The following is a 26,215-nucleotide window of genomic DNA, read 5'->3' as shown; positions in this document are numbered from 1 at the left end:
TTCTTTCTTTCTTTCTTTCTTTCTTTCTTTCTCTCTCTCTCTCTCTCTCTCTTTCTTTCTTTCTTCTTACTTTTGGAAGTTGTCCAACAGGTATGAAGTTCTGCTTGTTTTTTCACATTGTTTTCCTGTGCTATTCAAACTGGATAATAATCTCTGCTGGTATATCAAGTTTACTGACTCTTATATAATCTCCAATGTGCTCTAAGCCCGTAGGGAGAATTTCTTTTTTCAGATTTTTTATTTTAGATTTTTCCATTTGGTCCTTTTCCTAATCGTTTCTGTGTCTCTGCTGAGATTTTCAACCTTTTTACTCATGAACATATTTTACTTTACATCATGGAAGATAATTATAAAGTTGCTTTAAAATATTTGTCTACTAATTTCAACGTGAGATCATCAGAGCATCAGTTCCCTTTGATGTCTTTTTCTAGTGTATGGGTCCTGTTTCCTTTGTTTTTTTTAATGCTGAGTCATTTTGGAATGTATCCTGGGCATTGTGACTGGTATGTTGTGCCTGCGAATTTGGTTAGGTTGCAGCAAAGAATACTGAATTTTTTATTTTCTTGGGCCAGTCATCATGGATGAACTCAAACTGCAAATGCTTTCTTTTTTCCAATGGGTTAAGATTTCAGGTTGGTTTATTTAGACTTCACTAGGGGGCTTGGAGCCTGCCCTGTGCATGTGTGGTTCAAAAGTCAGAGATCTGGGCAGACTTTATACTGAGATTTTAGGGCTTCTTCTCTTTGGCTGCCTCTTTTCTGGAATTTCACCTCCTTTACCTTAAAGCTGCTGTACTTGTTCAAGCTCTGTCCTTTGATTGTTCGTGGCAGTAGAACTGTGGGTTTCTAATTTAAGATTTTTACCCTAAATGGCGTAAGCTGGGGCCCACCTTCAGGCAAAAAGCCATAAAAATGAGAAATTCATTTGGTGCCATTCCTTATTCCTAGTGCCCACCTCGTCTTTAGTACCTGCCTGTTTTCAGTCGCTTCCCAGAACCTTTAGATTGTTTTCATGTTTTTTTCTTGAGGTTACAGTTATATGGAGGAGGGTTAATCCAATCGGAGCTGCTTGACCATGATTGGAAGTGAAGCTGAGTATTTGTTCTTAATTATGCATTATTGCATGCCAGATGTACACCTTTTCTTCATGTGGCACAGCAATGTTTTGTATTCATGCAAGGAAGTATCTCACAGATTCACGTTTGTGCAACCTTTTAAAGAGCTTGTGTGAGAGAGCTTATTTAAACAGTGTGAATTACCAGTGTATGTTATGGATAGTTCAGTACAGCCAAAAGATAATTCATGGCTGTTCCCCTTCTCTTTTGTCCCAATTCTCAGTAACAAATTCAAACCTCTTTTTAGAGAACGTGTAATTTCATTACCTTTGACAATGCCTTTTAGACTTCACTAGGGAACTTGGAGGCTGCCCTGTGCATGCATGGTTCAGGAGTCAGCAGAGACTGATGCCTGGTGAGTAGGCACCAGTGGCCGAAACACCAAAGAACCTCCTGTGAATATGTTCTTGTGTTTACTCGCCAAATATTTAGTGCTTATCTGTAAGTCGTGCACAACATAACGATGCTTTAGTCAACACACCGCACATACCACAGTGGTTCCATAAGATTATAATAGCGTATTTTTACTGTACTTTTTCTACATTTAGATACACAAATACTTACCATTGTGTTACAGTTGCCTACCGTATTCAGCACTGCAACATGTACAGGGCTGTAGCCTAGGGGCAGTAGGCCATCCTATATGGCCTAGGTGTGTTGTAGGTTACACCATCTAGGCTTGTATATAAGTACTCTCCATGATGTTTGACAATGACACAATCACCTAACATGCATTTCTCAGAGGAGACCCCTGTCATTAAGTGACACATGACTGTAGTTTGTGGTAAGTATTGTGCCAACAGCTAGCCTTGCAGAGATAACTAAGATAAAGTCCCTGTCTTCAAACGGTTGCTTACAGTTTAGTAGAAGAGACAGATAAATAAGCAGGCGATTTACATTTTCATGTGATGCAGGTTGTGTTTCAGAGGTGGTAGAAGTATTTCAGAGGTTGCCTGACCCAGATTTTAAGAGTAAAGGACCTGTTATAGAAGCTGCAGTTAGGATTGGATTAAAATTAATTGGGTGGTGGTTGATATTGTGATGCTTTAGGATGACTTTAGTATGAATCTTTAGGGGCTCAGTGTTTTCATCTTAAAATGAGGGGATTGGACTAGATCTATTAAGATTATTTTCAATGTGAATATTTTGTCAGTTTAAAGACACATTGAAGAGATGCTCAAAAATCATACTTATTTTTTCTTTTTAGGGAATAGAGTATTTCAGATCATTTAAATTCCTGTTTGAGAGTTTACCAGGCTAACAGGAAGTACTCCTTGTGATTTATTTGCCTGTTCCTGTTCTGATGTTTAGCTGCCCAGTACACACCTGCCTAGGGAGCCTTGGATATCCAATTGGTTTCTGAAAGGGGTGTGTGTGTGTGTGTGTGTGTGTGTGTGTGTGTGTGTGTGTGTGTTGAAAACCTTATCTGCCCCCCTTGCTATTCTTTTACCCCTCTTGGAGCCAGAGCTTCAAAACATAGCTTGCATCTTCTGTGTCCTTCATAAAATTCCAGTTGGTTTCCTGCATTCAGTTAATTAGTACAGCCCCTGGGCATAGTAGCTCCGGATAAATACAGGTTCTTTTCCCCAACAGCTTCCTTGCCGAACATAGAAATTGCTGCTTGCTCCTGTGCCTCAAATTGAACTTCTATCTCTTCCTCCTCAGCTTTTAAAGCCCCTATCTTTCCTTCTCACCACAAGTTCATCCCCCAGCCCAAATGTTCCCTATCACTGGGTCTCTCCAGCATTCATCTGGTGTGGTATTAAGAGAGTGGCTGTGGCTGTCAGTGCTAGAACCTGGACAGAGAGAGAGGGTCTTGGTCACATCATCTTTACAGAAATATAATATGAATTTCTCTATAAAAATAATAGATACTTGTTAGAAGCTTTAATGTTATATTTTTTATATATTTCTGGTTTAATAGACCTTAATGTTACTGCCTGGTAACCTACCTACATTATACAGCCTTTCTGTGTATGTGTGTGTATCTATGGAAACAGGTCCCATGTTTTTTCCAGTTTATATGTAGGCTGCATTTTTCTTTTTTTTCTTTTCTTTTTTAAATTTTTGAGCCAGGGTCTCTCTCTGTCACCCAGGGGAGTGCAGTGGTGCAATCACAGCTCACTTCACCCTCAGCCTTCCACCTCAGCCTCCCAAGTAGCTGGGATCACAGGCATGTGCTACCATACCTGGGTAATTTTTAATTTTTTTTTTGTAGAGATGGAGTCTCTCTATGTTACTCAGGCTAGTCTTGAACTCCTGGCCTCAAGTGATCTGCCCACCTTGGCTTCCCACGTTGTTGGAATTATAGGTGTGAGCCACTGTGCCCAGCCTTACATATATAGGCTTTTATAACAAAATTAGCTTGTAAGTTGGAAATTGCCTTTATGTTGTTTCTCCCCAGTTTGCATACTTATTCAACTTTTGCTCATGTTCTTGAATATTTCTAAGAGAAATAGTGATTAATGGCTGCCACACTGCTGATGTTGGATGGAGCCTATAAAATCAGCTGAAGAAGGGAGAAAGTAGATTGTTTCACTAGGCTCTTAGTGAAGTTCCGATAGTTATAATAAATGCAACTTGTCCATTAACACTACTAGATGCAAAGTCTCTTTGTTACCCTCTCATGCCTTTTAAAAAGGCTCCCAGTGTTTCACTAATGAGAGCCCTTTTGTTGTAATTTATAGGTGAATCCTCTCCAGGTATAACTGAGATCTTCAAATAATGTATCATATCTGTGGATGTTTGTGAATAACATCATCTGGGCATAGACCTACAGTCAATAGGATGAATGCTTATGAAGTTATTTTTGAATGAGAAAACTTATCACAGAAAAGAAAATACAAGTTCCAATTTCTGGGGATTACTTTTTAAAGTAATGCAAATCATCCATATCATGTGTTAACAAACCCCTCAGAATTCCAGCAAGGAAAGCAGATGTATTAAACATTTAATGTCTTTTATAGTTAAAGTACTCATTTTGGCAGGTCTAATATTATGATACCAATAGTGGTATATTAATTTGTTATATACTTTGGGCCCCTTGCTGCATTTTATATAGGCACAAGATTAACAGCATGAACTTCAATTATTACGTGTAGTTTTGTAAAAATGAAATATAATTATTTTAGTTTCTAGTTTTATGTCAAGAAGAATTCATTGGTATGACACAGCTTAGCATACAAAGTAACTAAATAATGTATGCCATATATCCATTAGTTTTGTTAGAAATAAATCCTCTTTTATACTCCTGCTTTTCCAGTACATGCACACCTACATACACATAAAGCGTGAAGCCAGTATTTAATAGAGATTAAATTAACCAGAATCTCCACCTGTGATTGACTACTTTCTCATGTTGTTTCAGAGAAGTGAAAATTACAGCACCATATTACTGTCTCTGGGAAATCTAAACATGCAATAGTGTTGGCAATTCTTTACTGCAAACATCTATGTTCGCTGGATTTTGGACCCTATATGCCAACACAAAGTGGTGGAAATAACCACAGTTGTTAAGGCAATTAAGATGCCATAATCACTGTCTACATCGGCTGTCCCAGAAAGTTTCAAATTCTCCAGTCTATTTCTTAAGCCCCTGGAAGGAACAATAGAAGAAAGAATATAGATATCTGGTAGTAGCACGTGACCTGTTACTAAGAAAGGTCTGTGGAGTCTCTTACCTTCAGAGACTTTGGTGTTCATGCATACACTCGTGATCATTCCAGCCATACCAGAAATACCAAATGTGATTCACGCTAACAACCTTCAAAAAATTATCTCTTTGTTCTTTCATTGACACTTTTAGGAACATAGTAAATGGTAGAGTGATTTTGTAACATTTAAAATTTGATAAAAGATCAGTGTGGAAAGGATTTAGGGAGCTTCAACGTTGCTGTCACCATATGGACTTGAAGTTGCATATTTTCAGTGAGATGAAAATTGATGTCTTGAACCCAGAAACTTTATCCTCTTGTTTAAGATCACTGGATACTACATTTTCTGAAAGCAAATTGGTTTTCAAATAAAGATTTGTTTCAAGTTTAGTGCATTTGTCAGAAAAATATGTTGTTTGCAGTTAATGACACTATAGCTGTTCATTGAGTTGATCCATGAAAGTAGCTGAGATTTACAGAAGTATTTATGACTATCTTTTCTAAATGGGAATTTACATTCAGTCAGTTGATAGAGAAATGTTTTGAGAGATGTGGTTAGAGAAAAAGAAGAGATGAAGATACTGGTTTAAAGCTGAAATAGGAAATTAATGTATTTATGTGCTAGGGCTGCTGTAACAAAATACCACAGACCAGGTGGTTTAAACAACAGAAATTCATTTTGTCACATTTCTGGCGAAAGTCCAAAATCAAGGTGCAGGCAGGGTTAGTTTCTTCTGAGGTGTCTGTCCTTGGCTTGCAGATGGCCGTCTTCTCCCTGTGTCTTCAGATATGGTTTTTCCTTAGTGCGTCTACTTGTGTGTCCAAATGTCCTCCTCTTGTAAAGATACCAGATTAAGACACACCCTGATGCCTCATTTTAATGCAGTTACTTTTTAAAAGACCTTATCTCCAAATAGAGTCACATTCTGAGGTACTTGGGCTTAGGGCTTAAACATACTAATTTTGGAGGGACACATTTCAACTTATAATAATATAATATTTGAAATTTGTTCAGCTCTTGTTTAAAGTAAATATGAGGGGACTTCAAAAAGTTCATGGAAAATGGTATTAAAAGATAAAAACAGAAAATATAAACTTTATTTCTCAACATCAGCTCCATCAAGTTCAAGACACTTTTATAAGCCATGATACCAGCTAGTTAGTTCATCCCTAAAGAGCTGAATGTCCTGGTAATTTACCTGTGTCAGTGCATTCTTTTTTTACATTATATTAAGTGAGGAAAAACTAGTACTCTTTAAAAGCTTTTTTAAGTTTAGGGGAAAAATAAGTCAGAAGGAGCCAAATCAGGACGGTAAGGTGGATGCCTAATGATTTCCCATGAAAGCGCTCACAAAATTACCCCTGTTTAATGAGAGAGATTTAGCAGGAGCATTATCGTGGTGGAGGAGGACTCTCTGGTGAAGCTTTCCCAGAAGTTTTTCTGCTAAAGCTTTGGCCAACTTTCTCCAAGTGCTTATAATCAAGTGTTATTCTCCTGCCCTCCAAAAAGTAATAAGCAAAATGCCTTGAGCACCCAAAAAACTGTTGCCATGACCTTTGCCCTTGATCTGTCCAATATTGTTTAGACTGGACCATTTCCACTTCTTCATACCCATTGCTTTATCTTCAGGATTATACTGATAGAACCATGTTTCATCTCCTGTTACAACTCTTCAAAGAAATGCTTCAGGATCTTTATTCCGCTTGTTTAAAATTTCCACTGAAAGTTCTGCTGTTGTCTGCAGCCGATCTGGGTGCAATGGTTTTGGCATCCATCAAGTGGAAAGTTTGCTCAACTTAAATTTTTGAGTCAGAATTCTGTAAGCTGAACCAGATGAGATGTCTATGGTGTTGGCTGTTGTTTCTGCTGTTAATCATTGGTCCTCTTGAATTAGGGCACAAACAAGATTAATTTTTTCCCTTGCAAATTGATGTGGATGGTCTGTCGCTGCTGGCTTCGTCTTCCACATTGTCTCGTCCCTTCTTAAAATAAGTTATCCATTTTTAGACTGCTGATTTATTTGGGGCATACTTCCCATAACTTTTCATGAAGCATCAGTGATTTAATCATTCTTCCACCCAAGCTTCACCATGAATTTAATGTTTGTTCTTGCTTCAATTTTAGAATTCATGTTGCTCTTGTAGGGGCTCTGTCCAAACTGATGTCTTATCCTTCTTAGTGCCTCAAACTTGATCCTGTACAGACATGTTATAACAAGTTAGTATGAGTTAATTTTGGTGCAGAAATTTTTTGAAATCTGTGCATGGTTTTTTCATAATACAGATTTTCCATAAACTTTATGAAGACTACTCAAGAATATTATATATTCTAGAAATTTGTAATGAAATATAAAGTTGGGGCATCCCAATGATTTTTGTGGGACTGCTTCTGTTCAAGTACTGTGGCAGTTTTTTTTTTTTTTTTTTGATGGAGTCTTGCTCTGTCACCCAGGCTGGAGTGCAATGGCACGATCTCAGCTCACTGCGACCTCCGCCTCCCAGGTTCAAGTTATTCTCCTACCTCAGCCTCCCAAGTAGCTGGGACTACAGGCATGCACCACTACAACCAACTAATTTTTGTGTTTTTAGTAGAGATGGCGTTTCACCATGTTGGCCAGTCTGGTCTCAAACTCCTGATCTGCCTGATGACAGGCATGAGCCACCGCGCCCAGCCGTACAGAGGCAATTTTTTACAAGCCCTACCCGACAGTGTTCCCCATATACGTAATGTAGAATCTTTGCTTCCTCTACAAATGTTTATATTCCACTGAGTTGTCTTCACCTTCAGGGACAGGGGAAGTGGAAGGGGGAATAATGCTTCCCAGAATGAATAACTTGACTGACTAATGTATAGAGAAACAATCAAAAGCAAAAGTAGTTTTCATTCAAAGCCTTCACATTGTAAATGTTACAGTAAAAAGACCTTGAGATCAAGAAACCTAGGTTTTTGCCGCTCCAGTTCTTATTTGTATAATTTTCGGCAAGCCATTTAACCAGTGTCAGCTTCAATTTCCTAATCTCTAAAAAGGTACGCTACATGCTCACTGACATCTTAGCTCCAAGATTGAATGATTGATTCATTTATTCCGCAAATATTGTTGAATGCTACTGTGTGGCAAGGACTGTTTTAGGAGTTGGGAATATCACATTAGTGCAACACAAAGTTCCAGATGAGAGAAGTGGGAAACAAATAGCAAGATGGTAAATTTAATCTTAATCATATCAATAATCATATTAAATGTAAATGTTCTAAACACTACAATTGAAAGACAGAGATTAGATTTGGTAAAAAGCAAGAACTACCTATATGCTGCTTGTAAGAAACCAACTTTAAATGTAAGATATAAGTAGATTAAAATGAATAGAACAGAAAATTATATACTATGCTCACCCTAATCAAAAGAAAACTAGAGTGCTATATTAAATCATATGAAGTAGATTTCAAAGCAAGTAATATTGCTGGAGATAAGGAGGATCATTTCATAATTAAGGGAGTCATTTCATCAAGAAGTATTAACCATCTTAGTCATGCATCTAATAACAACACAAAATATATGAAGCAAAAACTAATATAAGGAAAAATAGACAAATTTACAATTACTATTGGACATTTCAATACCCATCTTCAAATAATTGATACAGCAATTGGAGAGAAATTGGTAAGGTTATAGACAGCTTGGGCAATACTGTCAATCAGCTTGATCTAATTGATATTTATGGAACATGCTACCCAATAACATAAGAACACTTATTTTTCTCAAGGTCACAGATCATTTACCACAGTATACCATATGTTGAGCAAAACAACTCCATGAATTTTAAAGGATTTAAGTACTGTAAAACATTTTCTCTTTGAAGGAAATGAAATTTAAAAAAACACAGAAAGATCTGTGGAAAATCCCCAAGTTCTTGGAAACTAAATATTAATCCATGGATCAAAGAAGAAATCAAAGGGAAATTAGAAAGTATTTTGAATGGACTGAAAACGAAAACACAGTGTGTTTTGCTGTGATATACAGCTAAAGCAATACTTAAATTTATAGTACTAAATAAAATTTATAGTACTAAATAAAATTTATAGTACTAAAAGATATTTTTAAACATTAGAAAAGAAGAAAAGTGTAAAATTAATGACCTTAGCTTCTGTCTTAAGAAACTAGGACTGGGCACAGTAGCTCACAACTATAATCTCAGTACTTTTGAAGGCCAAGGTAGAGGAGTTTGAGACTAGTCTGGACAACATAGTGAGATCCCATCTCTAAATAACAAAATATTAGCTGGGCATACTGGTGTGCACTTGTGGTCATAGCTACTCAGGAGGCTGAGGCAGGAAGATTGCTTGAGGCCAGGAGTTTGAGGCATCAGTGAACTATGATCACATCACTGCACTCCAGCCTGGGTGACAGAGCCAGATTTTGTCTCTAAAAAACAAGAAAAAGAAAAAGGAATTAGAAAAATAAGAACAAATTAAATACAGTGTAAACAGAACAAAGGAAATAAAGATTGGGATAGCAATCAATGAAATAGAAAACAAAAAATCATAGAGAAAATTGATGAAAGGAAAACTGGGCTTTTGAGAAGATCATTAAAATTGATGTATTTCTCACCTGACTGAAAAGAAAAGTGAGAAGACAAATAAACGTTGATACTGCTACAGATTCTATTGGTATTAAGTGGATAATAGGGAAACATTATGTATAACTTTATGCCAATAAATTCAACTATTTAGCTGAAATGGACACATATCTTGAAAGATATAAATTACCAAGAAGAAATAGATGTCATGAATAGCCTTGTACCTGCTAAAGAAATTATAGCTGTGGTTAAGATCCTTCTGACAAAGACACCAGACCCACATATTTTCACCAATGAAGTCTACCAAACATTTAAGGAATATTATCAGTTCTATACAAATTATTCCAGAAAATTGAAGATGAGAGAATATTTCTCAATTCATTCTGTGAGGAAGGTATCAACTTGATATCAATATGCAAAGAGATTTTTTTTTTTTTTTGAGATGGAGTCTCGTTGTGTCGCCCAGGCTGGAGTGCAGTGGCACGATCTCAGCTCATGGCAAGCTCCGCCTCCTGGGTTCACACCATTCTCCCGAGTAGCTGGGACTACAGGTGCCCGCCACCACACCCGGCTAATTTTTTGTATTTTTAGTAGAGATGGGGGTTTCAACGTGTTAGCCAGGATGGTCTCGATCTCCTGACCTCGTGATCTGCCTGCCTCGGCCTCCCAAAGTGCTGGGATTATAGGTGTGAGCCACCACACCTGGCCCGCAAAGAGATTTTTAAAAGAATGCTATAGACCAATATTCTTAATGAACATATATGCTAACATGTTTAATTTAATTTTAGCAAATCAAATCTAACAATAGATACAAAGAATCACTACCAGTGTGGTCTATTCTAGGAATATAATATTGATTTAACATTCAAAACCAATCACTATAGTTCACCTATTAACAGAGTAAGAAGGAAATGATTATATCAAATGATGCAAAGAAAAAATTAATAAAAATCCATCTTTTAAAAAATTTGTTTAAACAAAAAATGAAATGCTCTGAGTGAATTAGGAATTGGGATTTTTTTTTAACATGATAAAGGAAAACAATTTGACAGTTTCTGGAAAAGTCAAATGTATACCTACCATATGGCCCAGCCATTCCACTCCTTAGTATTTGTCCTAAATAAATTAAATCATATGTCTACACAAAGACTTGGACATAAAAGTTAATAGCAATTTTGTTTGTAATTGCCCCAAACTGGAAGCAGGCCCTATGTTCATTGACAGGTGAGTGAGTCAATTGTGATACATCTGTGTACTGAAATACTACCCAGCAAAGTGGGTGAACTATTGATACATGTGATGACATGAATGAATATCAAAGTAATCATGCTAAACGAACAAGCCAGACAAAGAGTACATACTATATGATCCATTTGCATAAAATTCTTAAAAATATAAGCAAATCAGTCATGGTAGAAAGTATGTCAGTCATGCCCTGCAGGGGATGGGAGGATGGAAGTACGCATGGGCACAAGAAGACATTTGAAATGGTAGATGTTTTCATCATCTTGATTTTGGTGACAGTTTCATGGGTATATACATATGTCAAAACGTATCAGTTGCCTGTTTTTTGTTTGTTTTTTTGAGAGGGTTTTACTCTTTCGCCCAGGCTGGGTTGGAGTGCAATAGCATAATCTTGGCTCACTGCAACCTCTGCCTTCTGGGCTGAAGTGATCCTTCCACCTCAGCCTCCCAAGTAGCTGGTACTACAGGCACCCGCTGCCACACCCAGCCCAAGTTGTATATTCTTAATGTGTGCTGTTTAGTGTATGTTAATTACGCATCAATAAACTTTTTTTTAAAGTCCTTGCCCTCGTGGAACTTACATTTTATTGGTGATGACATTGACAGTAACAAATATACGTATATCATATGTGTGTATGTATACGTGCCTGTGTATCAGATGTCGCAGAGTCTTGAAGAAAAAGCAATGTGAAGATAGAAAGTGAAGGGGAGTATAGCTGTTTAATATAAGAAGGCAGTCAGGAAAGTCCTCAGTACACGTGGCATTTGAAACAGAGACTATTTTAAGCTCCCCTGTAATCTTTTGAAAACTGTGTTAAGATAGGTTTCAGTTTGTTAAAGTTACAGGTGATCATTCTCTCATCTAAAAGGACAAGTTTCCCCTAACTTGAAGGCAAATTTAAATTTTTGACATCACAAAGAACCAGGTGAAAAGGATGGGGCAGAGGTGAGCAAACCTGCTCCTAGTGCCCGAGAGAAGCCGATTCCAGCCACAGGAATTTCTTGTGGTTAACTTTTGATTGGAAGGATAAAGACCTATTTTGTGGACATCTGTAGAATAGTAAATCAGAAAAACCCAACCAGAATTCCAGTCTTCCCGTTTCCTGCCAGATAGGGGCAATTACCCCCTTGGTTTTCTAAAAAAAAAAAAAAAAAAAAAAAAAAATTGTTCCAGCCTCTTGTCACCTCTGGGGTTCCCTGTGCGTGTGCATGTGATATGTGAGGCTGGTGAAGAGAATGCATTTAGCCTGAGAGTCAGAGGGAGGGTTTCTAGCAGTGGAGTGACCTGCTTGCTCATGTCCAGGGATCCAGCAGAGCAGCTAGAAAGAAATATGGTCTGGCACCATGGCAGGCTTCTCCTTGCCACTGGTGGAGGAGTTTGTTTCAGTTCAGGGATTAGTCGCCATTACCAGCTGATCAGTGGGATGTAGAGTTGGTTCATCCCCAAAGGAGTGCTTGCTAATCATGAAGACCTTAGAATAGCTGTGTGCTGGGGGCAAACAGAAAGAATTATAAAAAGAGATTAAGAATGCTTTGTAGCATGCACCATAAACTGAAATGTCCTTTATTTTGAAAACCTGCTTTTAATTCTGCTCATCCCACGATTCTTAAAAATATAGTTCTGTCTAGAGAATAATTTAAAGATTTTGCCTTATTATTTAACATAAATTTGGTGACAGAAAGAGTGGGAAAACGCACTGATCTCAAGCCAATTGTGTATTTGTTTCTGTAAAATTTTTATAAAACATGCTGATTTCTGTCATTCTGTTTGCCATGTTCCTATCCCCGTCAGATCTGTATTCTAAAGCAGCATCCCCTCTTCTGAATGATACTCTGCAGAGCACGCACTCTAACCCTAATGCTCTGGGACTGGGCATCCTGTACTAGAAGGAACCTGTGGGTTCCACCTATCCCTCAAGGCTAGAGCCCTGAGAAGCAGGAGCCTCGTGTTAGCTCCTTCTCCCTCCCAACCAGTGGAGGTTCATAGGGCTCTGGCTCCTGAAACCTCCAGTAGCCTGAGACTTTCCTTCCACCCCCGCCTCCCCCACCCCCATGCCTGCCGCAGGTGCAGCACGAATGAGATGATTCCTGCCCTGTCAATCCCGGGGGAGCTACTCTTAATCTCTTCTGGGTTGTGGTCCCCTTTGAGGATCTGATGAAAGCTGTGGGCAAGATTTTGCGTGTAACTTCAGGGGCTGCCAAGGAACCCTCTTCCAGAGCAGGGCAGGCATCGATGCCCATCTCTTATCAGCAAATTCTTAGCAAAGTACAAAGCTATAGTTCTTTACGAAGGGCAGAGGCAGCACTCTCATCTGTAACCTGGTGATAGCTGTATTATTAAGTTGTATTTTTATTACTACCCTCTTCAGCTAGCACTAGAAAGAGGTTGCCCGAGGAAGAGCCCACATCCTGGTACACTGCTCCCCATCAATATGGTTTTGCATGTATGTTTGTTATTGGGGAAAAAAACCAGGACAGATTTTTCAATATCACTCTCCCATCCTGTTCTGTGGTTTTCCTTTGTTGTTTTTTGTGATCCATTAGATTTTATACAGAACCACCAATTACCCACCGGTTTGTTTAGACTGTTGACTGGGAAGCCAAATATCATGTCCCCTTACACAGCGACTCAGCATTGTAGACTTCTGTGCTGTTCATTTAACTCGTGCTCTCTGCTTTTTTCCTAGAAAGGAATTTTCCTGAATTGAAATCAGCTAATAAAACTCTTTTTCTTTCTTTTTACAGCTTGTACCTCCTTTTAAACCTCAAGTAACATCTGAGACAGATACTAGATATTTTGATGAAGAATTTACAGCTCAGACTATTACAATAACACCACCTGAAAAATGTAAGTAAATTTAGAAGGCAATTGATAAATTTCTAATATAATTTCTCCAAATGTAATTGAAGAAAACAGTCTTTGAAAAACTCATCTGATATTTTCAAGATCAAATTCCACAGTGACTTACTCCATTCTATTCAAGCATATTGAATATTGGATTGAATTGAAGAATATTGAGTTCCCAGTAGAAATATCAAGACAGGTAGTATCAAAAGACTGCAAGAAATGCTTTTCTGGGTAGGACAAATTATATAGAGAGAAATTGTAGATGAAATTACAGACTAGCCCTTCCTTACTGTTCTCTAATAGGTTCTTTTGACACCAACTGACAGGATTGTGAAAGAGATTCCCCTCTTTCCTAGACTTCACTCCCACGTCACCTTCAGAATTTTGCCAATTCTGGCCTCCTACTTACTTAATAGTTTTAAAATTCATGTAGAGTCACTCCTTTTTACTTAGCTCTCTCTTAAATAGTATTATCTATGAAGACATAATTTAGTTTGCTAGTTCTTTTGGATACATATAAATTACATATTTATGAAAACTATGTGTTCATGTACCACTTCAAGTCAATTCGTATACATTAGTGTGGCTCACACTTAGAGAAATACCATAAATAAGTGGAGCTGTAATGAGGGAAAAGGTGATCAGACATAATTGATAAACATTTTCATGCTGACAGAGGTCTGTGTGTATCATCATTAACTTAAGAATGTGGATAAGATTGTGTTTCGGGGCAGTATTTGGATGGCTGCAAGAATGCTTCAAGTCACACATCTTTTGGTTCACATCACAGTTTTTCTTTTCTTTTTGATTCCTTTCCTATATGTCTTCTCCTCTCATTCCTTTTTGGGAGGCAGATTCATCAATAGTGCTGATGTGGACTCAGTGTCTGGGAGAGGGGAGATTGGAGGCTAATGCTGTGCCAAACATGGTCACGGGCAACAGATTCTACTGTCAAGAGGCAAACGAGGGGTCATGTGGGCCAAAAGGTCTTAATCTTGGGACCATGGTCTGGCGACAAGGGGACTGTGAACACCCTGAAAGTGAAGATATAATGATGTGTGTGTGCTTTTCTTTCTTTAGATTCACATAAAGTTAAGGTGCTCCAGGTCCTGAAGTTGGGTCAGCCATAGCCAGAAGCAGGGCTTACCAACTTGACCGATGCCCAGGCTAAGTTGTGAAATACCAGTACATTGAAGTGAGCTACTCATGGTCTATCCTGTGGTGAGGCAGAGTTTCCACTCAGTCTTGTGCCATTGCTAGAATTTTAGAATCACGAAGAGTCACAGACAATGTTGGAAAACCTGTGGAGTCATGGGCAAGTAGCTCAGGGCTGAGTAGAAATAATGGGCATAGGCCTTGGCCTCTGTCCCCAGCACAGACTGTAGCATTAGAATTGTCCAAAATGCTGGGTAACACCAGTGAGTTTTTGGATCGGCCCATGGGCAGTTCCTGCCATACAGCCTTTGCTAGGCCCCTTCATTTGGATATAATCCTAACTGTAATCAGACCACATCATTCCTCTGCTTAAAACCTTCCGGTGCCATCCCATTGCACTCTAAATCCAAACTTGCTCACACTGGTTTGCACAGCACTGACTGATCTGGGCCCTGTCCACCTCTCTGACCTCTTCCTGTTCCATCTTTCCCCACTGTCCCTGGGTTCCAGCCACACCTTGAACATGCCACACGTCACCATGCCTTGGGCTCTGGGGACAGTATTTATGTGTCCATGCCTGGAATGCTTCTTCCCCAATCTTATTTGGATGGCTCCTTCTTGTCCTTCAGCTCTAAGCTTACATGTCATTCCATCAGAGAACCTTCTTTGACCTCCTAGTCTGAAGAGCATCAGTCTGACAACACTCCCTCTCTCTCTTCATTCTCTACATTGGCACCTTTACTTGCTGGTATTTTTCTGTTTGTTTGGTTAGTGTCTGTTTCCGCCACTAACATGCAGTGGGTTGGAGAGGAAGGATCTAGTTTGTCTCATTCGTTGTTAGCCCAAGCTCCTAGTTAGGTGCCTGGCACAGTGTGCGTATTCAGTAATACTTGTTAGGTGCATGAATACACAGAATATGGTGAGGGCCTAGGAACTTGAGAGTCGGGAGGACACCCAGGCTTGCCTCCGCTCTGATTATCCAAAGCAGATATTGGTGTAGGAAGGTCCTGACAGGCCTCTGTCCTCAGTCTCAGCCTCTTTGAGAAAGTTTCCATTCTTAAATAGAGAATTTGGCATTTGCGCACCTTTAGAGCAAGTAAATGTGTTATTTTGGAAGTCATAGAAATAAGAAGGCTCTAAAATGTCAAGCCACGAGTAGATATTTTACTTCAGAAAGCTAAAAGTGAAATCCCAATTTGGGACACGGAGTGAGGTTGAAAAAGCCCAGGACTCAGACCTGGGGAACCTGCCTTGTGTCCTGCCTCTGCCCCTTACAGCTCTGGGCAATGGCTGGTCACTTTGTCCTCTGGAAAAGCGGGGAGCAGGGCTGATAGTTTCTCGGTGGCCTGTGTTTGTCCTCCCGTGTGCCTGAGAAGCCGTCTCTTTAGGAGAGGCACCGAGAGTTCTGCCAATTTGAATCACCCTATTTTCAATTCTGCTCAAGCACCGATTGGCTAGTCCATAGTGTTACTGTATGCTGTGGGCCAGTCCATTTAGGGGGATGGCAGGCCCAACGCAGCAAGCACCTGGCTGCAGGTGTGGTGTAGTGGAGGGCCAGCGGACAGGGCTGACGAATGCGATGCTCAGAAATGTGAGACCAGAAAGACCAGAGCAAATCAAAATGGATTTGGTTACAAATAAGGTCAATTAGAAACTGTTGAATATGCCTCTTAGCTAGGCAGTCATTTGCTTATGATTGACTTGAATTTCAAAGCCCTAGCTTTCAAGGACCAGAATCTCTTCGAAATTCATCTTACCTGCCTTATTCCTTACTCGACACCCACGGGGCACTTGTCCTAATGAGAATTTGTCATTAGTGTGCATTTTATTTCTCAGTTTCTAGGACTTCTAAAATGAGACTGAAATGTTAGAAGGTGTTAGAAGTCCCCCAGCACAGTTTCTAGAACATAATTTGAACCTAGTTCCTTGGCTTCATTAATCAGCAATATAAAAGCCATCAAGAATGTTTTTCCTGGCATGTCATATTTTACCACTGACAGCAACTCTGTTCTTAAAGAACATGTGTTGTTTCAGACATGGATCATGCTGTAAAAGCCCTACAGCCTTGGTGTCTTTAAATGATAATAGGTTCACTTCTAGATTGAGACAGAGATACCCAGGAAGCCTGTACATCGTAGTAACTTTCAAGATGGTTATCAAAATCCACCTGCAAATGTAGGACCACAAAAGTCTGGCTTTTGTCTAGGCGCAGTGGTGCACACCTGTAATCCCAGCACTTTGGGAGGCCAAGGCAGGCGGATCACTTGAGGTCGGGAGGAGTCTGAGACTAGCCTGGCCAACATGGTGAAACCCCCTCTCTACAAAAAAAATACAAAAATTAGCCAGATGTGGTGGTGCATGCCTGTGATTCCAGCTACTCGGGAGGCTGAGGCAGGAGAATCACTTGAACCCGGGAGGCAGAAGCTGCAGTGAGCTGAGATCACAACACTGCCCTCCAGTCTGGGCGACAGAGCAAGACTGTCTTTAAAAAAAAAAAAAAAAAGGCTGGCTTTTGTGGGTGTCAGAAATGGGATGTAGTCCTGCCCTGCTCCTGGGCCCTGGACAGTACGGAAATGAGAGCCCAGCGGTGTCATCTGTTTCTGACAGGGCACACCACAATTGAGGGGTGGGGAGGGCGCTGTGGACTTGGTGTGTTTTTCCCTATTCAGGACCTCTGTAGCAAGGAAAGTCAGATGAAAGAGCTCAGCAGAGTGTGCGCAGGCAAAGACTAGCATCGACGCATCTGCAGGCACCTCTGTTCAGCAGCCTCTCCTGCTGTCTGTGTGGCTCAGCACAGCGCAGTGCTCAGCACGGGGGGCCATGGGGCCCTGGGCTTCCTGTCTTAGGGGAGCCTCAATGGTGGTTAACTGCAGCTTCTGGGTTCTTCTAGGGCAAAGGGGCAGTATTTTTAGTTTGACAGTTCCTGGATACATCCTAGATTCCCTTAAGGGGCAGATAAAATGAGAATCAGTGAAACCTTGAACACTGTAACGGTGATTACATTGAACATAACCTTTTTCTTGCAGCTTTGAATAGTTTAACTGGTAAGAAACGGTTGCAGCTCTCTAACTGCTAACACACAGAGGTTTTGTTGATAAAAGTCCAGGGTAGCACCATTCGTTAGCAATTGTCTTCCCACTTGCCACCTTGCTTGTATAAAACAGAACACAGTTATTGTTTAGAACAAATCAGCAGTTAGAAAGGCAAAATGTTCCATTTTCTACAAACAGCTGCAGTGACATGCCAGATTGTCCTCACTGGCGTTAATAATGGAACAGATTTGGGAATGTGTCATTTTTCGTTATCGCCATTGATGGTCCTCTGCCTTCCTCTTACAGAAAAAGAGGGTTTCTTTGAGATCTGGTCTCTTTTACTGCCATATAATGACATTCGTTAAATGTTCTAAGAAAATCAAGCAACTGATATTCCTTGGATGCAGGGATTCAAGGGATGTCGCGTGTAGAATTGATCATTGTCTTCTTTTTCGAGATAAGTGTTTTTGGAAAACATAGTTCATGTTCATCATCATCACTATTCCCTATGCACAGCCTCTCACAGCAGGAACTAACTTGTGTACATTGACAGGCTCTGACTCAGAGTCAGCTGCCACTTCCGCCAGTTCCCCTCCCACCGCAGCCCCTGCCCAGGCTCTCAGCTCTTTTAGGGCCATGATTAGATGTTCACGCCTCATTGTTACCAAGCCTGACAACAGAAGGGGGCAGGAATGATGGAGGGAGATCATTGGCTTTAAAGAATATCAAGGATTGGGGCCCTCAAGGATATCTGTGAAATTTCTTAGATTCAGAATTGTGATGAATGTGTTACTGAAGTGATAGAGTGAAGGCTCTCCCTCAATTCTTAGCTGACACCAGCAAAAGTCCCTCCTCTTCCAAAAGGGTGTCCAGCACCTGCCCCTGTTGAGCATCTGGCTAACCTGGGTGCTGAACCTTGCCGAGCTGGAGTGAGTCCTGGCCATGGCCCCAGGAGCCCAGGCATCTCCTGCCCTTCCTAGCTGAGCAGGACAAGCATCAGGCTCCCCACTGCTGTCCAGAGCCAGCTGCATGTTTGCTGTGCAGAAACACTGAGCAAAATAAAGCTGTTGGTGAGGAAAATTGTTTATTTGAAATGTGATTGGCACATGTCAGAATCTGAACATTAAGGTTTTAGCTGCCTGTATTCTCTAGAGAGATTTTATACTCTGGGGCTCAACTGCGGACACACCATCATTCCCAGCTCCTTCCGTTTTTACTGTAGCTAAAAATACTGCTGAAGGTATTTGATCTAAAAGATGCGTGTGACTTGCTTGGTACAAATATTAACTTTATAAGGAGGTAGAGATTTCCCCAAACCTCAATACCTTCTAGAAATGCTGACTGCAGTTACAGTGGTCTGTTTGCAGGAGAGAGGGCCTCCGAGTTCAGTGTCTTACACACAGCAGGGAGCCACAAATGCTGCTTGATGGATCAGTTCTCACCTGATACAAGGATATCTTTTGGTACATTAGGGGTCAGAAATTTTGGCTAATGCCAGCTTGATCCCATTTCTTAGAATCTTCTGCATTAAGAATGGGATACAGAAAAGAAAAATAGTGATACAAGAATGGAAGTGTTTATCCTTCAGACAAAGGCAGAGCACCCTCCTCTTGGGTGTGACAGAGTCAGAGCCTCAGTGCAGTGGGATCTGACTTGTATGCTTTCTTTGTTTACACCCACGTCCAGCGGATGCTCCCTGGAGAGGTTAGAATATTAAAAAAAATTGGTAATGTACTTAACTGTTATGGGTTTGAGGACATTGAATTATTTTGCTTGAAGAGAAAAGGGTTGAGTATTGGAAAGATTCACTGATTTCCATTGCAGGACAGCATATGATTAAACAAGCTTAGAGGCGAGCACGGGGCATTTAAAATGGAGCACCTCCCCCAGGAGACTGTGAGGCCAGGGGGCCCTTGGGAACTTTGTTCAGAGTTCTGCGGTCCATGGGCCTGACGGGTGCTCAGCCCAGAGCAGATGCGTGGGAGCGCATGTTGACTGAGTGGCTGACCATGTGGTCACATATCAGGAAGAGCTTCCAACAGCACAGGACTGTCATCACAGGACATTTATGAGAAGAGGGTGCTGATCATCTGTGATCTTTGAAATACAGGAAACCAGGGAGGCTGACAGGAGGAACACTGTGATTGTAAGCGGCCTGTTTTGATGCCTTTCAAGTCTCTTCCGTTGTTTTCCTGATGAGCTAGGACTCAGATGTTGACATCCTTCCTTCTTTTTCTTTCACTTAGTCCGTTCATGCTAAATTTTTATCATAGGGAAATTGGGAAAGGTGAGTTAAGCCAGCTGCTAGATGTTGAATGAAATTTCATAGGAAGCTTTATTTTGCAGTTGCACTTAAAGCATCACTTGAAGACATTCGATGATGGATTCTATACAGACCTTGGATGCTGTGGATTTCACTGACTTGCAATTTTGATATATGTGGTTACATGAAATGAAACGTTACTGAAGACTGCTCCTTCTTAAAAACTTCTGTTTTCTTCAATACCATTTTTTTTCACTGTTTCATTGAGTTGAGTCTTGAAATTTTGATGTCTTAGAGATGATTCTATAGTATTATTTCTTCATAGACTATGTATTTATGAAAATCAGATGATTTTTGAAGTATAATTACTGTATAGCTTATTGATAAACACAAGTTTATGGGAGCTATTGCCTCTGTTCATCTTTCCTATGTTCAGAGTTTAAAAAACATAGACTAGAGATAATGTCCAAAAAATGAATGTAAAATTAAAATAGATGTTTCCTGCCCACAGATGATGAGGATGGTATGGACTGCATGGACAATGAGAGGCGGCCGCATTTCCCTCAATTTTCCTACTCTGCAAGTGGACGAGAATAAGTCTCTTTCATTCTGCTACTTCACTGTCATCTTCAATTTATTACTGAAAATGATTCCTGGACATCACCAGTCCTAGCTCTTACACATAGCAGGGGCACCTTCCGACATCCCAGACCAGCCAAGGGTCTTCACCCCTCGCCACCTTTCACCCTCATGAAAACACACATACACGCAAATACACTCCAGTTTTTGTTTTTGCATGAAATTGTATCTCAGTCTAAGGTCTCATGCTGTTGCTGCTACTGTCTTACTATTATAGCAACTTTAAGAAGTAATTTTCCAACCTTTGGAAGTCATGAGCCCACCATTGTTCATTTGTGCACCAATTGTCATCTTTTGATCTTTTAGTTTTTCCCTCAGTGAAGGCTAAATGAGATACACTGATTCTAGGTACATTTTTTAACTTTCTAGAAGAGAAAAACTAACTAGACTAAGAAGATTTAGTTTATAAATTCAGAACAAGCAATTGTGGAAGGGTGGTGGCGTGCATATGTAAAGCACATCAGATCCATGCGTGAAGTAGGCATATATCACTAAGCTGTGGCTGGAATTGATTAGGAAGCATTTGGTAGAAGGACTGAACAACTGTTGGGAGATATATATATATATATATATATATATATATATATATATATATATAAATTCCTGGTGGATACTGTAGAAGAAGCCCATATCACATGTGGATGTCAAGACTTCACGGGCAATCATGAGCAAGTGAACACTGTTCTACCAAGAAATGAAGGCATATGCACAGTCAAGGTCACTTAAAGGGTCTTACGAAACAATTTGCACCAGAGAGCATCTTTCCCCTGTGCTTGGAAACCTTTTTTCCTTCTTGACATTTATCACCTCTGATGGCTGAAGAATGTAGACAGGTATAATGATACTGCTTTTCACCAAAATTTCTACACCAAGGTAAACAGGTGTTTGCCTTATTTAATTTTTTACTTTCAGTTCTACGTGAATTAGCTTTTTCTCAGATGTTAAAACTTTGAATGTCCTTTTATGATTTTGTTTATATTGCAGTAGTATTTATTTTTTAGTGATGAGAATTGTATGTCATGTTAGCAAACGCAGCTCCAACTTATATAAAATAGACTTACTGCAGTTACTTTTGACCCATTTGCAAGGATTGTACACACTGATGAGAATCATGCACTTTTTCTCCTCTGTTAAAAAAAAAATGATAAGGCTCTGAAATGGAATATATTGGTTAGAATTTGGCTTTGGGAGAAGAGATGCTGCCATTTAGCCCCTTGGTACTGAAAATGAGAAAATCCTCAAGTATCCATGCCAAGGGGTTAAGAAACAAATAGCTGTTGACGTTTGCTCATTTAAGAATTGAAACGTTATGATGACCTGGCAACAAAAAGTAATGAAGAAAATTGATACCTGAGTGAAGATAAGAAATGATCTTTACTTGGCAAAATGAACACATCTTGAGTATTTAGGAAGTGGGCAGTGAAGGCTAAGAACCTGGTGTGTTCCTTGGGATCATGGTACATTTATCACTGAATTAAGCCATCAGGGAAAAAACAAAAAAAGAGAACACCTCCAGCTTTTCTTTTTCTGTATATACTCATGTCCCCAAATTCCAACATTTCTCACTGAAAGGGGGCATGTATGCAAACCTCATCTTTCTCCTTCATTAATGATGATCTTCAGATTAAACCCTTTGGTGCTAGGAGCTGACAATTTCCAAAGCAGCCTGTGAAGTCCTAGGAGCTGGGGGCTGTTCTTGCGGCAAGCAGAAGGCCATCCCACTCCGTGGAGTGATCATGGAAATGTATTTTAGTTAAACTCTGACAGCTCCCAAATGGAAGACTACAGCATGACGTAGTATTATGATTGCATTGTATGAAAGAGCAAGTGACTTTCTAAGTAGGATGAATCATATTCATATGCAGATGTCTTAGCCTCTTGACGCTGGAAGTGTGGATTTATAGCTATGAAACCACTGCTGGCAGTGGGTGGGCCACTGGGACTGACGGGGGTTAAAGGGCATTTTACTAAGGCAGCTAAGACATATTCAGACATCAACGTTATCCTTATTTTTCATATTTCTACCTGAGTGAAGTTCATCCTTAGTATTGAGTAGGAAGTTACAGTCAATGGTAGTTCATTCTTTCTTACACACATAGCTAATCTTTTTTTTTCACTTGGAATTATGTTGAATGTTTTATTTTGACAAAAAAGTAGACAAGAAGGTATGTTCTTTAAGTCGTCTTGCATCCATTATATAAGAAAGAAATAGGTGAGAGGAAGAGCAGAAAGCTGAGACTGGCTGATGTTCAGAGCACTTACTCCTCTAGAGGGAAAGCATGACACCGTACACTAAGCACACAGCTTTTTGTTGTTTTGGTTTTTCCCCCCAAATCTTAAAGTGATTCCCATGACCTTGGCCAAGAACACTTCTTAAAGATTAATGACTGGCACTGACATTGCCCCAGGCGGGCCACTCCTCACACTGGCTCTCAGTCTCCAGCCATGCCTGGGGCTCAGTCACTTCTGTTCCACCCTCTGAGACTCCAGTGGTGTCACACAAGGTGTCTTCTTGGCTTTGATTTTGAGAATCCCCTGTTTTCACTTCCAGATCTGTCAGCTGCCATGGAGGAATAACCAGAAATGTGTGTAGAGGGAGATTTCTAAAACTTCCCTTGTGTTGCCCATAGTTGTAGTTTTGGGTTCTGGCAGGTGGAACACCCTGAAACCTGGAATCATTCTATGAGAATACAGTTCAGACTTTGCAGACTCCAGCCCATACTAACTGTCATGAAGCTTGACTTCTTGTCATAATGCAGCCATCTTGGAGGAAATTGGCCATTTCTGCTTGGATGGTTGGCAGGGTCGCGCTCAGCTTTGCTTTCTACACTAATTACATAGCATTATTCAAGTATTGTTTTCCATTTCCCATCCCTGATTTCCAGCTTCTTAAAGCTGACTGTTCTTGCAGGGGCCACTTGCTTCTCCTAGAGTACAAAAGTAAGGGCCTTCCTTACTAACTGCAGGGTCTCTATATTACACCTCAACGTACACACTTTGCTGCTACTGTTTGTACTGTCTACAGTAGAATTTCCTTATCTTGCTCCTGGTAGTGCATTACAGGCAAGCATGAAATGTAAAGTATTTATTTAAATAAAAAGAAAACCTCTACATTGGTAATTGAATTACCTCCCTGTAGCTTTATAGTTTGTTTAGTTTAGAGTTTGTGACATTTCTTGCTAGTTCTTTCATTAGATCTGCGCAAGATCTAGTCATCTGGTTAAGGATTTTAAGCAGATGCAACTATAAACCCAAGAAACTGTATTACTATTACTGTTGGTCATACTAAACTGTCTATTTCCTCAAGTGTATGACCCACAAGGGTGTGAAATAACCAGGAGAGACTGTCTTTGTACACTGTACATCCTTAGTATTTTTACACATATATGATAGGGATGAACGTGATTTTCCTTCGTACAGACAGCTTAAATAAAGCACTATGTCAATCTGCTACTTCTCTGTTTATTGTTGTTGGATGTGGTTCTGTAATCCCCCCAAATTAAATCTTCTTTACTGAAAACAGATTTTTAATAGCCCCAGCTGGTATTAACCTACCTTGTATAAAACGTGACAGGAAAATACATAAATTCCTTGTAGCTCAAACACACATAGGGGATTTTTACTTCAGCGAAATGGCAGTAGTGCGGTTGTGCAAACTTTGATGAAGGGCTGCTTCTGAGGGGAGACGCTGACCTCTCAGCACTGGATTTAGGATGGATGGACTGTGAAGCCAGGGATGAAGGAGGTCTCAGACCTCGGGGACATTCAGACCCTAATCATCTATACAACACATGGTTCGGACCCAGAATCTGAAGGAATGTAGCTTTTCATTAACGTCTTCCTGATAATGTACTGCTCTGCATACTTCCTTTCTTAGAGTGTATTTCTAACATGTCATGGCAAATTAACAAACTTAGACGTGGGTGATGTAGATGGGTAGGACGGCTGGACTGCAGTCTGACTTCACGTTGAATCATTCTGGATGGGGCCTTTTTCTGATTTTACCTCATAAAGCTACTATTGTAGAAACTTGGCTTTGCTCCTGTGACGAAGCCAGACAGAGGAATGGCTTTTGGGACCAGAGTGAGTCAAGCATGTATGTGTATGTCACACGGCCAAATTTGAGGGCATTCTCACATGTGCTCTTCTCTCAAAACCACTGGGGTTGACAGATCCAGGAGGCTAAAATAAAGTGACCTCTATAATTCTTTAAAGGTGCTATTTTTAGAATATTGTATAATTTATTCACAGTATATCTAAAACAGAATTAAGGACAATTAAAATATCTTATGTGACAGCCTTTATGTCTAGCACATTTGATGAAATAAAAAACTTCTGAATCTGAATAGAAGTTCTACTGTTTCAGGCTTGAACCTTTTACATGCTCGAGAGATTCGAATGGTCTCTGTGTGTAGATCATGCCACCGCCTCCAAAGCCTAATCCACATCACTTCTGAGAGGCAAGGCTGAGCATATGGTGACATCAGCTCTGTGTTGAGATGGTGATGAGGATGATGGCTCACTGGCCAGGCAGGGCAGCCGAAGGTCAGGGACCTGTCCTAAAACTAACTGCAGCCTTGCCTTTAGTGTTTGTCATACTCAGATACAAGATACAACACGGTATGTCCAGTGTCCGTTTTTATTACTTTAAAGCATTTGAGGGCTTAATTGTGTATAGTAGAAATACTATTTTAGACAAATAATTATCTGTGTACAGATATTTGATATACTCTAAGTAAATTTTCTAATTTCACTAAGTACGTTTTTAGGCTCCTCTCAAATACTGCATATTGAAGAAAAAAATCTGACACCACCGAGCCAAAGATGCTTTTTTGTCTGTTTTCGTTGTTTAACAGAATGGAAAGAGTAATACATAGTGCTTCCTGGTGTCTCCTGATTGATTGATTGATTGTGCACAGATTAGGACGATAAATAAAATGGAGTCTGATGGGACATTGATTAAAGGTGAAGGGTGATTGATATATAGATCATGAAAAGAAAAATGAATGGCAGGAAAAAAAGTTTGGTCCTTAATATACTTTGGCCTAGTTAAAATATGTGCCTTTTTGGTGTGTTTTGTTCATCACTACAAGATAAAAAGGAAACATTACAACTCAAGTCTTTAAAAAGTTCATTTATTGAAAATCATATGTATAACCTAGCATACGAATGAGCAGATTTAAACACATAACTTCAAGCCATTTCTGAAAACATACACCAGGAGCTCTGCTCATCTAGAGTCAGACTCCAGCTCCAGCCCGACGGCGTGCGGGGACAGCACCCGCGCTGACGAGGACCAGCCCCACTGCAGGCTGAGGCGGTGTCACCCTGGGAAGGTCGTGGTGCGTTGTGGCATATTAAGTCTAAATCAGATGAATGTAAATATCTCTTTGTAAATCATTTATTTCACTCTGTTCCATCCAGGTCAGCAATCAGATTGTGGCATGCTGGGTAACTGGAAAAAATAATAAAAAGTAAGTTTCAATAGCTCATGTTCTTCAATGTGATTTGTCTTCTCATTTGCTGGTTTAGTCACCTTTTATGATGATGAAAACTGTTGGAGAAAAAAATCTGTTGCTAAAAATGTGGAAATGATATGAAAAGTTTGTGCCTCATCTTGTCCACGGCAAAGCCCTTGTCACATATGAAATAAGGTTAACTGGTTTAATGGGTTAAATTTGAAGACAACCT

General features: G+C 39.9%; 2 protein-coding genes across 12 annotated transcripts in view; one reads left to right on the top strand and one right to left on the bottom strand.

Annotated features, from left to right (window-relative positions):
- Positions 1-26,016, top strand: part of AKT3 (AKT serine/threonine kinase 3) — a 357,879-nt gene extending 331,863 nt beyond the window's left edge. For 8 of the 9 annotated variants that reach the window (XM_058430705.1, XM_058430708.1, XM_058430703.1 and 5 more), the window contains 2 exons: positions 13,333-13,435; positions 20,397-22,426. In XM_058430705.1, the coding sequence (XP_058286688.1) occupies positions 13,333-13,435; positions 20,397-20,482 (189 nt within the window). In that variant the 3' untranslated portion in view covers positions 20,483-22,426. Of the gene's footprint in view, positions 1-13,332; positions 13,436-20,396 lie in introns of all 9 variants that reach the window. The other variant, XM_032137424.2, reaches the window with a different exon arrangement.
- Positions 25,841-26,215, bottom strand: part of SDCCAG8 (SHH signaling and ciliogenesis regulator SDCCAG8) — a 251,048-nt gene continuing 250,673 nt past the window's right edge. For all 3 annotated transcript variants that reach the window (XM_058430700.1, XM_032137422.2, XM_032137418.2), the window contains exon 18: positions 25,841-25,979. In XM_058430700.1, the coding sequence (XP_058286683.1) occupies positions 25,950-25,979 (30 nt within the window). In that variant the 3' untranslated portion in view covers positions 25,841-25,949. The remainder of the gene's footprint in view (positions 25,980-26,215) is intronic.

The sequence above is a fragment of the Hylobates moloch genome, unplaced genomic scaffold, assembly GCF_009828535.3.
Source record: "Hylobates moloch isolate HMO894 unplaced genomic scaffold, HMol_V3 SCAFFOLD_18, whole genome shotgun sequence".
Taxonomy (NCBI): Eukaryota; Metazoa; Chordata; class Mammalia; order Primates; family Hylobatidae; genus Hylobates; species Hylobates moloch.
The sequence above is the reverse complement of the archived record's forward strand: the minus strand, read 5'-3'. Positions and strand labels throughout refer to the sequence as shown.